The following is a 15,405-nucleotide window of genomic DNA, read 5'->3' as shown; positions in this document are numbered from 1 at the left end:
ATATATATATAATTAGAAGATCAAAATCTTTTAATTTGTTAATTGGACAATTAGATTTACTTAGATCCATTGTGAACAGTAAACTACAGAACACACACACATATATACATACATATATATCATAGTTACTAAGATATAAAGACAGAAAATTCTCCAATTTAGAAATTCAAAATGAAATTATAAAAGTCATCTTGTGAGAAATGCAAAATGAATATATCAATGCTTCTAAGGCATTGTGCAACTAGCATTCATTTAAATAAACCTAGTCAGGGTTGTCTTTTCAGATTGTCAGATTAAACAAATCCTCCATCATTTGCAGCAAACCTATAATTATAGATTATTATGGCCTACAAAAGCAGTAAGCCATAAAAAGCTGCTGCAATTCACTGTCATAAAAGAACATGTAGAGGAAGTTAATTTTGGCAAATGCTTTAAATATTAGCGTTGCATAATGTGTACAGGTGAAACTATAATTAGGATAGAATGAATCTTTGTAGCCTCCTTTCATTCTGGCCCTGCAAATGGTGACTTTTTGCTAATAAAACTACTGCCATTTGACAAAAAGCCAACTTCACTACCTTGCCTCATTCTGCAGTAAATTTAATAATTATAGCTACTCCTGCCAATAGTTTTCAAATCAGACTTTTCAATCCAATACTGAGCTGATTAAGGGCACTCTATGTTTAGAATTCATTGGCCAAAAAAGTACTTGAAGATGATGAAGCATGCCTTAGACAAGAGCACAATAATTACTTAGTTTTTCCTTTAAAAAACCCTCAAAATCCTCACAACCTCCTCCCCAACGCCTGCCGCTAAAAAAAAAACCCAAGCAAATCCCAGAGCATGTAATCACTACAGACCAGGGTACCTGCTCTTAAATCATGGCTGTTCCTAAAAGATTTTGTATTTATTTGGTGGTCCTCATCTTTTCCTCTACTTATTATACTGTATAGTAAAATTTATATTAAATAGACTAAAACTTTTTTGAGGCCTGGTGAGATGGCTCAGTGGATAAAGACATTTGCTGCCAAGTCTTACAATTGTGTTTGGATCCCCAGAACCCACATGGTGGAAGCAGACAACCAACTTCTACAAGTTGTCCTCTGACCTCCACACACATGCTGTGTTGCACAAGTATATACAAACTCATACTAAATAAATGCCAAAGTAAGAAAAAAAAAACTTTCCACAGGTAAGTAAACTCCATTTACTGTTCTGTTTGCAAATATCCTGTCTTAAAATATTACCATAAAAATGAAGAGTAATTAATCTTTTCACATAATATTAAGCAAAAAGTACTATGTGAAATCTAAAGAGATAATTTTACATTTCTATCAATAACTTTCTAAATTCTTTTGTTATATATTACATTGCCCAGTATGTCTTTCAGAGCTAAGCAATAATTTAAAACTCATATTCTTATTTTACTTATGTATCTGTGTTCTAGACAAAATATTAGCAACTTATGTTTAATTATATTCAATCCAAAGCCTGAGCCCAATGAATTTTTTTGACTTTAGGCTTCATTTCTTCAGTTTTACGTATGTCATCAATCCATTATTAGGGTCACTCCCTAGCTCTTAATAATTTATAACCATTCTGCATCTGAAAAATCAAACTCTTCCTTCATAGCCCACTCTTTAACCACAAGCTTCTAGTCTAATGATTCTCCAATTGTGTTTTGAGGAGCTTTTGGAGGGCGACCCTGAAAACTGTCTGGAAAGAATGTGACAGGATCTGCAGGTTCCACTCTGCTGCACCTCTATTTTATAAAGCTCTATAAACTGGGCTTCCCTGCCAAACTAATTTGAAGAAATTTTACTACCTAAAAATTTTTTATAGGAGCTTATAGAGGGCTGGAAAGATGGTTCAGTGGTTAAGAGCACTGGCTCATTTGGTTCCCAGCACCAACTTGGAAGCTAACAACCATTCATAACTCCAATTCTAAGGCATTTGGTACCCTTTTCTGGCCTCCACGGGCACTGAATGATATGGGTGCACTTAACGTACATGCAGGCAATATGTTCACACACATAAAAATCACTTATGACAAACTGCCCTAATATACCTATTTGCTCAATGTTCTCAGCCATGACTGCATATGACTGACCTGCAGACCTTTGGAAAACCCCAGCAATCTTAGAATAGACATAACTAAAATCTCTATCGATGGGACTGGAGCATTGTCAGTATTCTTATGTGTGGGCTAAACCTCTTTTCTTTTTTTTTTTTTTTTTTTTAATTCAACCACATCTACTTTCTGACTCTCTAGATCGCTCTATTTTTTATCCAATTTATTAGTTACTCCTGGCAGCAGTTCTTTATTAAACCCGGGTTCCAGATTTAAGCCACAGATCAACATTCTGAAATCCACACATAGTTCTACTGTGTTTCTGCTGTGCTCATCTTACTAAATGATGACTGGCACAATCAAGATGTTTGATAGTTTTTATTTTTTCATTCGATCTGTAATAGCTCCTGTCAATTCCTTTAACTTACTTTCATCTTCTTTTCCAGTCCCAAATGAAGGGCTAATCATAGCACTAACAATTTCCAGCATATTCCTTCAGGGACTTTTCTCTTTTAACAATACCCTGCCCACTTCTTCCTTCTCAATTTTTAAATAAATACAACTCACTTCATCCTTAAACCTGAATTAACTTTTAGACTACCTACATTTTAAAATGACTTTTTATTTCTTTACTATTATTTTTTAAATAGTCAAACTTCTTTAAGAACATGTTCAGGAGCTGGTAAGATGGCTCAGAGAGTAATGGTGCATCTGGCCAAGGCTGATGACCTGAGTTTGATTCCTGCAAACTAACCCACATGGTGGAAGGAGAGAACTGAGTCCTGTGCGTTGTCCTCTGACCTCCACATGCGCATGCTCTCTCCCTTTCCCTCCATCGTGTCTCCCTCTGCCCCCCTATCCACACAAATAATAAAATAAGAAAATTATAAAATGTTGGAACTACTATTATTATATGCATTTCATAAATGAGGAAACAGAAAGCCATTCAGCAACTTAGAGTCACTACCAAGTCTGTCAAACTTAAAGTTCTCTAATTTTAATTCCTATTAGTCTAAGATAGAACTTAGCCAGAGTATAAAGGGAATATTATATTTACATATAATTCTAGTAACTATGCATATGAAGTTATTTCTTAAACCAAAAATTAATTCTAGAAAATACATGGTTAGATAAACAACTACAAAGAGAGATCTATTTTCCTCCATTATTTTCACCTATGTTCTCAAATCATATCTTGCAAGAACCCAAGCAATAATATTGTCTTGACAAGAACTCATATTACCTTCTGTTACGGGCTGAAGTTTAGAAGATCGTTCCGAATCAGGAGAGTGTAGAGGTTCAGGCTCTTTCAGACTTTCCAAATGCATAAAAGGATCATAATCCACAGATGCCAAATCAGAGAGGCTTATTGGAAAATACTTTGGATTGCTAAAACACTGTGCTCCATATACACACCCATGTAAAACCTAAGGAAAAAGAAAATATCAAATTTTACTTTCAGGTGAAAGTAAAGGTAAAAAGAAAACAAAATCACTGGTAGCATCAAAGTGTGGCCAAAACTTAAGTATTTTAAAACTTGGCTTTTCAATAAAGGTAATATTTAATACCTCTTAAAAAAGAATGAGTGAAATTTAACTAGCAATTCTCATATTCAAGAAAATCTAACTCCTTAAAATTTTGTAATGGAACAACTATGCTATATAAGAACTACTTTTAAATTACTTGCAAGTCTGCAATTTTTTATTAGAAAACATCTAGCTCTGAAATAATGAAAATGTTATATTCAGAAATGCCATTTCTGAAGTTTTAAAAATACTCAGTTACCAAATAAATAATAAATCAAGCAAGAAAATTTACCTTATAAATGCAACTGAGGACAGACTTTTCTGTCTTATCATTTTCTGCCCCAGTAGCATAGACTGACTGGAGCAGTGTCTTTAGAGGTAAGGCCATGATCCAGTCCAGAAGGCAAAGCAGTAATGAGACAACCAACTGAAACAACAACAAAATGTTAACCAATATAAACTGATGGGAGTATTTTTCTGAGACAGGGTCTCATGCAGTCAAAGATGGCCTCAAACTTGCTCTGTCACTGTGATTGTTAAAGCTAATTGCTAACCGGATAGGATCTAGGATAACGTAGGAGGCAACGCCTCTGTATGTCTGTGAGCGTTTCTAAATAGGGTTTACTGAGGTGAGAAGATACACCTTCCATATGGGCAGCACCTTTACGTGCACTGGGGTCCAAGGCTGAATAAAAAGAGAAAGCAAGCAGAGCATCCACATTCATTGCTTTTTGCTCCCTGACTACAGATGCAATGTGCTGTGCTGACTCACACACCTTCCCCACCATGACAAAATGTACCCTAAAAAACTGTGAACCAAATCAGGTATTTTGTTATACACGCAAAAACTAACATGGTAGGTACAAATGACCCTAAACTCCTGATCCTCCTGCTTCCACCCACCCAAGTGCTGAGATTACAGCTGTGTGCCAACATGACCAGATTATACAGTGTTGGATTGAATTTAGGGCTTTGTGGATGCTAAGCAAGCATTTTACTAACTGAGCTTTACCTCCAGACCTCCAGACAAGGGATTAATATTATCACTAATTCACTTTCTTATTCTTGTGTTTCTAAAATTTATTTCAGGAAGCATATATCCAACATTCAACTATCAATGCTGACATAGACAGAAATTCACACAATAAATAAATTAGTGCAAAAAAAGGACAAGAGACATTGAGGTTGAGAATACAGCTCAGTAGCAGAGCACCCTGATTTTGGTGCCATCAGCATTAGAAAAGAAAAGAAGAATTGGAAACAGGACAGAGATACTCCTTAACTGCATTCAGTTAACTATACAAAAATTGAACAAAGTTCTAGCTCACACATTAAATCATGCCTACTTTCCTTTCCTTTTTTCTAAATTGCTTTTTGTGTGTGTAGGTATACAGGCATGCAAGTTGAGAGAATCAGTTCTCACCTTCCACCCTATGGGTTCCAGGGATTAACTTTGGGTTGTCAGCCTTAGTTGCAAACACTGAGCCATCTTACCAGTCTAATTTTCCTTTATCTTGTGTGTGTATGTATGTGTCATGTATGTATGTATATATGTACGCGTGTGCATACGGAGGTTAGGGGTCCATGTTGAGTATCTTTTGCAATTGTTTGCTACCTTAATTTTTTTCTAAATTCCAGTTACTTCACCTTTATTTTTTTATTACAATAAAGAGTTGATTTTTATTAAAAACATAATGGAACAAAATCTTAAGGCAATATGGAACAGTAATAAATGAGATGAGAAGTGACAAAATATACATAAGTGTGGCTCCAGCAGACATAAGAAAACAAATATTAAAAGCAATTTGCTTCCAATAATGTTCAAGGATAAGTAAAATAAAATCATGTTTCTTTTTAAAATACATTTTTATGGATTTCATCTATCTCTTAATATTTTATATATTATTTTATGTGTATGAGTGTATTGCTTGCATTTATGTAAATGCACTCATGTTGTGTAATGTTCCGGGAGGTCAGAAGAGGGCGTTGGATCTCCTGGAACTGGAATTACAAATGAGTGTTAGCCGAAATATGGGTGCTGGAAAAAGAACCCGGGTCCTCTGCAAGAGCAGCTAGTGCTTTTAACCACTGAGCCATCTCTCCAGCCCCAATACAATACATCTTATTCATACTTAGCACCCCCCTTCCCTATCCGTATCCCCCCGTATTCTGCTCCACCTTAATTTTTGGGACTGACTGTCTCACTGAACCTGCTGCTCATTAGTCTAACTAGACTGGCTGGCTACCAAGCTCCTGGGATCCTTTTGTCTCCATGTCCTCAAAGCTGGGATTACTGACATGGACTGTCATTACTGGCTTTTTATAAGGGTGCTGGTGGTGTGAACTCAGGTCACCTCCCCCATCCTCCCTCATTTTCCGTTTCTAATTTGTAGCACCTCACTATCCTGCCAGAAAGTCTCTCTTAAGCAACTTTAAAAAAAAAATTACTCATTTTATTAAATGAAACTTTCCAGTGGACACTTTTAAATTATCAGATGCCATAAATAGAATACTTTTTTATCCAAAATAGAAGTGTCTTTTTAATTAGATAGAAATCATAGTCAATGCTTAGAAAGTAACAATTAGTGTCATGGAAATGGAAATGGAAATCAGGTAAGAACAAGGATCTGTTCATCTTTTGCGTTAAAGACAAACTCAGTGTAGTTTTCACTTGTCTATGTTCTCTAAGTGCAGTTAGACATCTCATATTTGGAAGTTTTAAACAGGCAAGGGCTCTGGTATCAGGTAGACTATAGAAGAATTATTTGTTATATGGCATTACCATGTTGATTAGAGAAATAAAAATAATAGGAGGCAAACAGAGAACAAGTAAAAGTCAAATAAGCTCATTAGTTAATGTACAATAGAGAGGAGTTAACTATTTCATTAAATTATACAGTATACCATTAAATATCACAAACCAGATTAAAAAGCTTAAGAAAGTAGGGGAATATAGAGACATTTAAATTTTATCACAAAGACCAAATAATGCTAATATACAAAAACCTGCAGCTCAGGACTGGAGAGATGGCTCAGCAGTTAAGAGCACTGGTTGCTCTTGCAGAGGACACAGAATTCAGTTCCTAGCACCAACATGGTGGCTAACAAGTGTACTTAAATCCCATTCCAGGGGATTCAACACCCTCTTCTGGCTTCCATGTGCACTGCACATAAATGGGGCACTTACATATATGCAGGCAAAATATTCATACACATAAAATAAAAAAATAAAACAAAACCCCTGCAGTCAAGGAAAGGTGTAAGGATTAATAGGTAATCTGAATGTCAGGTATGAGAAATGCCTCTTTCTACTGTTCCCTGTTTGACAATGTTAATAGTTCCTACACAAAATAATTTAATATATGTTTGTCACATATATAAGCTTCTAAAATGAAAATCTTGACTGAAGTGAATAAAAGGTATAAAGATATAAAACAATGGGGAAAAATCAGTGAATTTGGACAAAACTCTGATGTTAATTCTACAGAGAAGCAAGCCAGACATTTTAAAGATGCCTAAGATAACAACAAAGTGTATTAGAAAAGCACAGAGAAATCTGTTACTTTTCAAGAAATGTGTATTTAGGTTCAAAAAGGTAAACAGGATCAATTTTTTATAAATGCTAATTGTACTCAGGCAAGTGCTTGTATTAGTTTAAACCTGTTCTTACTTGTAACTGCTGATTTGTATAAGAGTGAATGATAAAATTTAAGACCAGAAAAGCATTTGGGAGATTAGTTTTGGATGCTTCTTGGATTTGTCTTCCTGCCTCTCTTAGCATCTCAGTCACTCTTAGTCTTTCCCCTCTGCCTGCTCATTCTTCATCACACTAAATGTTCTTACTCTGTCTCTCCTTAAGTGACGTCATATGTCCCTCTGGTTTGAATACTACTCCTGTGCTGAGGATGCCAACGATTTTATTCCCACACTCAACTTTTCTTTTTAAAAAAGATTTATTTTTAGTTATGAGTATGGGTGTATGTGAGTACAAGGGCCTGTGGAGGCCTGAAAAGGTGTTGGTTCCCCTGGCCTTGGAGTTACAGGTGATTGTGAGCCACCCAATGTGGGTGCTGGGAACTGAACTCAGGTCCCTCTGCAAGAGTAGTGTGTGCTCTTAAGCGCTGAGTCATCTCTCCAGCCTCCCAGCCTCAAATTTTCTAATCAGGCACAGAATAGCTTTGTTGGCGGTCTATGTCTGAATGCTATACTCAGAGTACAGCCACAGAAAACTGAAACTCATTTTCCTCCAATATTGCTGATCACTTTCCTATATTTCTCCTTGGTTTTTGATCTTACTTTCTGAATATCTATTCTCCATTCCTTTAGTCTTGGTTCAGAACATCAATTATTATAGATGTCTTTTTAACAACAATTATTCTATTTAAGTCAATGTTTATATTTTCTAAAGTGACTTCAAAAACTAGTCCTATTTCATTATACATTTAAACTCCTCAAAAAAGGCATGTTACATCAAAGAAGGATTTTCACAAAAGTCTAAGGTTCTTAGCATTACATCTAAAGGCCTTCCAAACCTAACCCTTCCTACCTCTGCAATTTCATGCCCCCTGCCCATTCTCAACCCCGTGCTTCACATTCTATAATATAGGACAGCCCAATATTTCCCCGAAACTTACCACCCTCTTTTCCACCTCCATGACTCTGCATATGCTACTCCTTCTATCTGGAATAACTCTGACTCTAACTCTTGTCTCTATGTAGAAAATCTTACTCATCTTTCAGTAAGTTTTCCTCTAAAAAGTCCCTTCTACCTTAATAATTACTTCCTCTACACTACCTTGTATTACATAAACACTTTTTTTTGGTCTTTTTGAGACAGGGTCTCCCTGTAGCCCCAGCTGTCCTGGAACTCACTATGTAGACCAGGCCGGCCTTGAACTCACAGAGATCCACCTGCCTCTGCCTCTGCCTCCAGAATGCTGGGATTAAAGGCGTGCGCCACCACGCCCGGCCCAACAGCGAGCACTTACCTCATTTGTCTCTCTAATCTTTTTTTAAAAAATACTTTATTGTTTTCATTTTATGTGTATGAGGGTATTTCCCTGAATGTGTGTAAGTGCACCTGTGCTGTGCAATGCCCATGGAGGTCAGAAGACAGGGTTGGATTTCCTGGAAATGGAGTTACAGATGGTTGTTAGCCGCCATGTCGGTGCTAGGAGTAGAACCTGGTCCTCTGCAAGAGCAGCCAGTGCTTTTAACCACCTAGCCATCTCTTGATCTCTCTAATCTTTAAAAGTCCAAGAGACTAGGGGCTATCTTATTTATCTCTGTTTCACCAGTTAGCAGAATACCACACACATATTTTGTCATCAATAAATACTTAGATTAAGTAGGTGGGAGAAAAGCCTGGTGTGGTGGTATACTCAGGAGGTAGAGATGGTGAGCAAGCAGGAGTCACCAGCAAGCTTGGGGTTCAGAGAGACCCTCCCTCAATCAATAAAAGTGGAGAGCAGGGCTGGGTGTGGTGGTGCTCACCTTTAATCCCAGCACTTGGGAGGCAGAGGCAGGCGGATCTCTGTGAGTTCAAGGCCAGTCTGGTCTGTATAGTGAGTTCCAGGCCAGCTGGGGCTATAGGGAGACCCTGTCTCAAAAACCCCAAAAAAAAAAAAGTAGGTGGTAGAAAAATTCAGTAGCACAGATTTTTTTTTTTTTCATAATAGCCAGGACTCCATAAAACAAAGATGCTATAGAAGGCAAATCAGTTATTTAGAAATTGTTCATCAACTGGATGTGGTATTCTACACCACAGCCTGAGACACTAAAAAGAAGGACTCTTGGCTAAAAATAAAGTATAGGTTGAAAATCTTAAATATAAAAATTCCTAATCCAAATGCTCCGAAATTTTGTATCAACCTACGCCATTCGTGGAAAACTCAACATCTGATCTCATGTGACCAGGACAGGATGGAGTCCAAATCTGGGTGTACTAAAAGCAGTACAAAGTTACCTTCTGATATATAAGACGTGCAGGAAATAGAAAAGAATTTCTTGTTTACACTTGAAGCCCAACACCCAAAATATCCGGTAATGTGTATGAAAATATTCTTTAAAATCTGAAATCTAAAACATTTATGGTCCTGGGTACTTCAAATAAAAGTACCTCAACCCATATATGTGTCTTTTAAAGATGAAGAATAATTTATTTACTAAGAACTACTTAATCTGCCTAAATGGGCGCTTAACCTGAATGTGAAAGAAAAGAATAAAAAATCTGAAATGAACTCATAAATCAGTGATTTGAAAGACAGTAACTCGGGTTAGGGATAGAAATACTACGCCATATTAGAAAATTCAATATGGTAGGATTAAGAGGCAGTAACACTGAATCTTGGAAAATAGAATTCACAGGAGAAGAAAGAGAAGTTCAACATGGAAATGGTCTGTATTTGTCCATGTAGTTACTTGAAATGTACAAATGCATATGAGCGTGGCAGTGCATGTCTGTAATCCCAGCACTTGGGAAGTGGAGGCAGGAGGATTGCTGCGAGTATGAGACCAGTTAGAATTTTACAGTGAGTTCCAAACTAGCCTGGGCTATAGAGTGGGACCTTGTCTCAAAATGAAAAAGTAGTGATTCTAGGCCAGCTGGGAATACAGGGAGAGCTTGTCTCAAAAAGACTTTTTAAAAAAGTAATGAACAAAAGCAGAACTAATTTTTTTTTTTTGAGACAGTCTCATGTAGCCCTAGCTGGCCTTGAGCTTGCTATGTGGCAGAGGATAACCTTGAGCCCTTTACTTTTTTTTGGTCTTTTTGAGACAGGGTCTCCCTGTAGCCCCAGCTGGCCTCAATCTCACAGAGATCCTCCTGCCTCTGCCTCCTGAGTGCTGGGAATAAAGGCGTAAGCCACCACGCCCAGCTGAGCTGTAGATTTTTTAAATCTTGATACTTCTGCTTTCAGCTCCCACGTGTGCTGGGATCACAGACATGCACCACAACGCCTGGCCAGGATTAAAAATTTAATGTGAACTTTAATTTTAAGCCACATATGGTTAAGCAGCAATTAAAAAGGGCAACACAGACCCGAGCTCCAAACATGCATGTTTAATGTCTGTTACATAGCAAAAAACTTGGCAGACACATGAAAATCGAATTTGTAGTAAGGAGGAAAAACAATCGGTCAGGCCCAGTGATGACCCTGATATTGGATTTAGCAGACAAAGATTTTAAAATTATAACAAATATTTTAAAGAGCTGGGTATGGTGATCCATGCCTTTAATCCCAGCCCTTGGGAGGCGTTAGGTTGATCTCGGTGAGTTTAAGGCCAGGCTGGTGGTCCACATAGCAAATTCCAAGACAGCAGGACTGCACAGTAACACCCTGTCTCAAAAAGAGCAAAGAAAACCAAATACAACAGCAGAAACCTCCACTAGAATTAATAAATCCAACATCTAGATAGAATAATGAAAGGGATCATAAAATTAATTTGTGGAAGTAACTTGTCACCCATGGAACCTCCTGGTGGACAGAGGAATGTCTTCTCCTAAGGCACTTCTTATGTCCTATGTACTCTCTTTACTGAAAATGCCTTTACCTCCATTGAGAATAGATACATAGAACAAGTGACTATCTTCAGAGGCAGTGATTTTTCAGAATCAATAATCTTTAACCACCCCATAATCTGGCAGTCTAACGTAAAAGCATCATAAGTGAACAAAATGTTTGCTAAGTTCCTTACTATTGTGAGATTCTAAGACTGTCAAATGGCCATGAAATTTAAACTAAAATATATTTTATTTATACTTAAGTAATAGAAAGATGAAATCATCACAGTTGATTTTGAATATAGATGACTTCTCATGTAAACATTTGTACCCTTAAAAATCTTAAAATGTAACTATCTAGATAAACGCCTATTAAATATCAAAAAATTATAACTCTTACCCTCTTGTCCATTTCGTACGATGAAGCTTCTGTGCTTGGCAGAAGGTGGGTGACAGTGGCTAGTAAGATCTGCAGGCAAAAATATATGAGTTCAAAATATGTTAAGTTCATGGTACAGCTTGAAATTGTCACATCCTAAAATGGTATCAAATCGACTGCTGCAAATTTAACAGCAATATATCATCTGAACACATTACCTAGTCCATACACTGTCACTGTTACTTTAATTTGAAAACAGATAAGCTTTTCAAGTATACTTAACAATTGTTTATAATTCTCATGAAGAGAACCAAAATTACATATATAGTTCTGACAATGATAAAATCATTTCATGCTAATTCAATTCATAAAGGTGAATCAATGTGTATGAACATGGATAATTATGTTTGTTACAGAAAATAAGAGGACAGAAGCAAAAGGTTTATAACAATCATTGCGATCACAGTGCTTCAGGAACTGCATCCAGTGTCCTTTCAGGTCTTCCTATATATGCAGGTTGGGCATCCCTAATCCCCAAATCTGAAATATTTCAAAAACAAAACTTTTAGAGTATCTCAAAAATTCTTGGGGGTTGGAGACCTGGGTCAGGTGGTAGAGTGTCCGCCTAGCATTTAGGAAGCTCCAGGCTTGATCCCTTGCATAGTGAGTTCCAGGGCAGCCAGGCCTACATAATGAAATCCTGTCTCAAAACAAACAAACAAAGCCCACAAAATAATACTTCATTACACTCTTAAAAAAGACAAAATAGAAGAAATACTGATGAGAACTGGTGAAAAGGGAATGTCAACACACTGTTGAGTCATGTCAATTGTGAAAAACAGCATAAAGGTCCTAAAAATAAAATATAACTACCGTGTGATGCAGTAATTCCACTACAGGGTAAATATCTAAAAGAACTGAAATCGGTGTGCTGGAGACATCTTCCTTCCCATGTCACTGTAGCACTACTCACAGTAACTCAACACAGACTGTTAATCACTGGAAAAGGATAAACAAAGTGGAATATTTTTGCTACAAAAAAGATAAAATCCTGCCATTTATGACAACATATAGATGAACCTGGAGGACATTATTAAGTGAAATAAACCAAGCAGAGAACCGCAGTTTATCTCATGAAAAAGCTGATCTCCTAGAAGTTGACAATAAACTAGTGGTGATCACTGCTGCGTGAGGAAGAGCTGATCTTCCTAAAGCGAGGGACGCTAGATGGGCTGCCCAGATCTCGGTGGATGACCTTGCACTGAGGAACATCTGTGGACACTAACTTGACACAATTGACCTTAACACAGATGACAGAATGTATGAATTCTGGAGTGGGGGGAGGGTGACAATGGGGATGGGTGTATAAAGATGTTTAAGACTGATTGAGATATTCTCTTTGAAATATACAAAAATTCAATAAAAACAAATTTTAAAAAAGAGAAATAATCAGGATTCTGCTATATAAATACATTTATTGGGAACAAGTTCATCCAAGGGAATCTAGTCAGACTATCTAGAGTCTCTCCCTTAAAGATCTACTCTCCCCTGGGGCTGGAGAGATGGCTCAGAGGTTAAGAACACTGGTTGTTCTTGCGGAAGACCTGGATTCAAATCCCAGCACCCACATGGCAGCTAACAACTGTCCGTAACTCCAGTTCCAGGGGGATCCCACAGTCTCTTCTGTCCTCCGTGGGCATTGCCCGACATGGGTGCACTTACCTATATGCAGGCAATACACGCATACACATAAAATAAAAATAATAATAATGGAGCTGCAGAGATGGCTCAGCAGTTAACAGCACTGACTACTCTTGCAGACGACCCGAGTTCGATTCCTAGCACCCACACGGTGGCTACGAACCGTCCTTGACTCCAGTTCCAGGGGAACCCGATGCACTCTTACCTCCACGGCACTGCACAACATGGATGCACTCACATACATGAAGGCAATACACTCATACACATAAAATGAAAATAAAGTATATGTATAAAGAAAAAAAAAAGATCTACTCTCCCTTGCCCAGAAGTAATCAGTTGCCAACAGTTCTTTCACTGAGGTTGGGGCCTACCGCCCATTTCCTTCATTCTATGCTGGGTTTTTGTCTGACTTGCGACAGCATGAGTCTTGTGCATGCTGTTACCATTGTTGAACTTGCACCAAGGAATATCTGGGTACAAATTCTTGACCAGCTAGGACAGAATGCATGAAATCAGTGGTCGTTGTGGGGCTAGAGGGGTGTGGATGGGAGGGGGTATTAATTTGATTAAGATCTATTATATTAAATGCACAAAAGTGCAATAAAAATATTTTTTAGAAAAGTGGTGATAAGATCCTAGCAGACAGCCTGAGAGGGTGGGTTCGGATGTCCATCGATGTAGAGGTTCTGATCTCAGCAGAGAGCCAGAGAGTGCCGAGTTCTGGCCTCCCTCAGGCAGAGGGCCTGAGAACACAGGAGACACCCTGAGAGCCCCTTGATTCTGCCTCTACATGGTGAAGGAAGCCTGAGGGTACCTGACTGGAAGCTGAATTGGGCTTCTGTGGGTACTGCTGAATAGCTGATGTGAAGTAATCAGTTCTGTCCAAATTAAACCTGAGGGAACCTGAACCCTGTGCCAACCAGCTTTACATAACCAACAAAGGATTTAGGCACCCAGATAATACAAACAGAAGCATATTCCAACTTAATTCTCATATCAGAGTCCTAAACAACAAAAGAAATTCACATGCCAAAATCACAACGGAAGAATAAAATAGAAAGCCAAAACCTATGTTCCCACCAAACCTCACCAATCCTGTAAACAGTTCGACAAGGAGAACCCCCTAGAGATAACCCAGGACACTGAATTTAAAAGAACAATCATAAACATAATCAAGGAATTCAACGACTTTAAAGAACACACGAACAAACAAATCAAAGAGCTAAAAGAAGATAGGGACAAACTTCGGAATGAATTCACAAAAGAGAAACATTGAAGAAAACTCAGGCAGAGAAGAAGGAAGTGGAAAACTCAATAAGCCAACCTGAAACAACGGGAAAGCCTCACCACTAGAATGAATGAAATGGAAAACAGAATATCAACACTGGGGATAAAGTTGAAGAATTAGACCCCTCAATCAAAGAGTATGGAAAATTAAAAAAAAAAAACAGGAATGGAATAGGCAAGAGATGTGGGATACCATGAAATGACCAAAACTATAGCTCATAGGAATAGAGGAAGAATTTCAGGTTAATGGTGTTGACCAGATTTTAAAAAGGATTGTAGAAGAGAATTTCCCAAAATTAAGGAAAGACATTCCCATACAAATACAGGAAGCACACAGAACACCAAATAGGATCAAAAAAGAAACCCCCCATGACATATCATAGTAAAAACAGTAAATGTACACAACAAAGAGAGAATACTGAAAGCAGCAAAGGAAAGCCCATCAGATTTACAGCTGACTTATCAATGCAAACTATGAAAGCCAGCAGAGCCTGGACCAAGGTATTTCCACTTTTATATGACAATAGATGCCAGCCCAGAATACTTTACACCAAAAAGATACAGGCCATTATAAGGAATATTTTAAAAAAACTATATGCTACTAAATCTGAAAATCTAAAAGAAATGGATGGATATTGGAAATCATGGGAACCACCAAAGTTAAACCAAGAAGAGATCAACAGTTTAAACAGACCCATAACACATAAGGAAATTGAAACAATAATACAAAGCTTCCCAACTAAAAAAACCCCAGGCCCAGATGGATTTACAGCAGAATTCTATGAGACATTTAAAGAAGACCTCCAACAAATACTACTTAAAATTATTCAAAATGACAAAAACAGAGGGAGAACTCCCAAATTCCTTCTATGAAGCCAGCATCACTCTAATACCAAAACTGAGTAAAGACACAACCAAAAGAGAAAAACTATAGATCCAT

The 15,405-nt window shown here is 37.6% G+C and overlaps 1 protein-coding gene across 12 annotated transcripts in view; it reads right to left on the bottom strand.

Moving 5' to 3' along the window:
• Positions 1-15,405, bottom strand: part of Ralgapa1 (Ral GTPase activating protein catalytic alpha subunit 1) — a 276,016-nt gene that overhangs the window by 92,535 nt on the left and 168,076 nt on the right. For all 12 annotated transcript variants that reach the window (XM_029563450.1, XM_029563452.1, XM_029563451.1 and 9 more), the window contains 3 exons: positions 11,499-11,567; positions 3,890-4,024; positions 3,315-3,498 (listed from right to left, as the gene is read on the bottom strand). In XM_029563450.1, coding sequence (XP_029419310.1) covers positions 3,315-3,498; positions 3,890-4,024; positions 11,499-11,567 — 388 coding nt within the window. The remainder of the gene's footprint in view (positions 1-3,314; positions 3,499-3,889; positions 4,025-11,498; positions 11,568-15,405) is intronic.

Source organism: Nannospalax galili, unplaced genomic scaffold, assembly GCF_000622305.1.
Source record: "Nannospalax galili isolate Female #2095 unplaced genomic scaffold, S.galili_v1.0 scaffold816, whole genome shotgun sequence".
NCBI classification, from domain to species: Eukaryota; Metazoa; Chordata; class Mammalia; order Rodentia; family Spalacidae; genus Nannospalax; species Nannospalax galili.
This window is presented reverse-complemented; position numbering and strand designations above follow the sequence as displayed.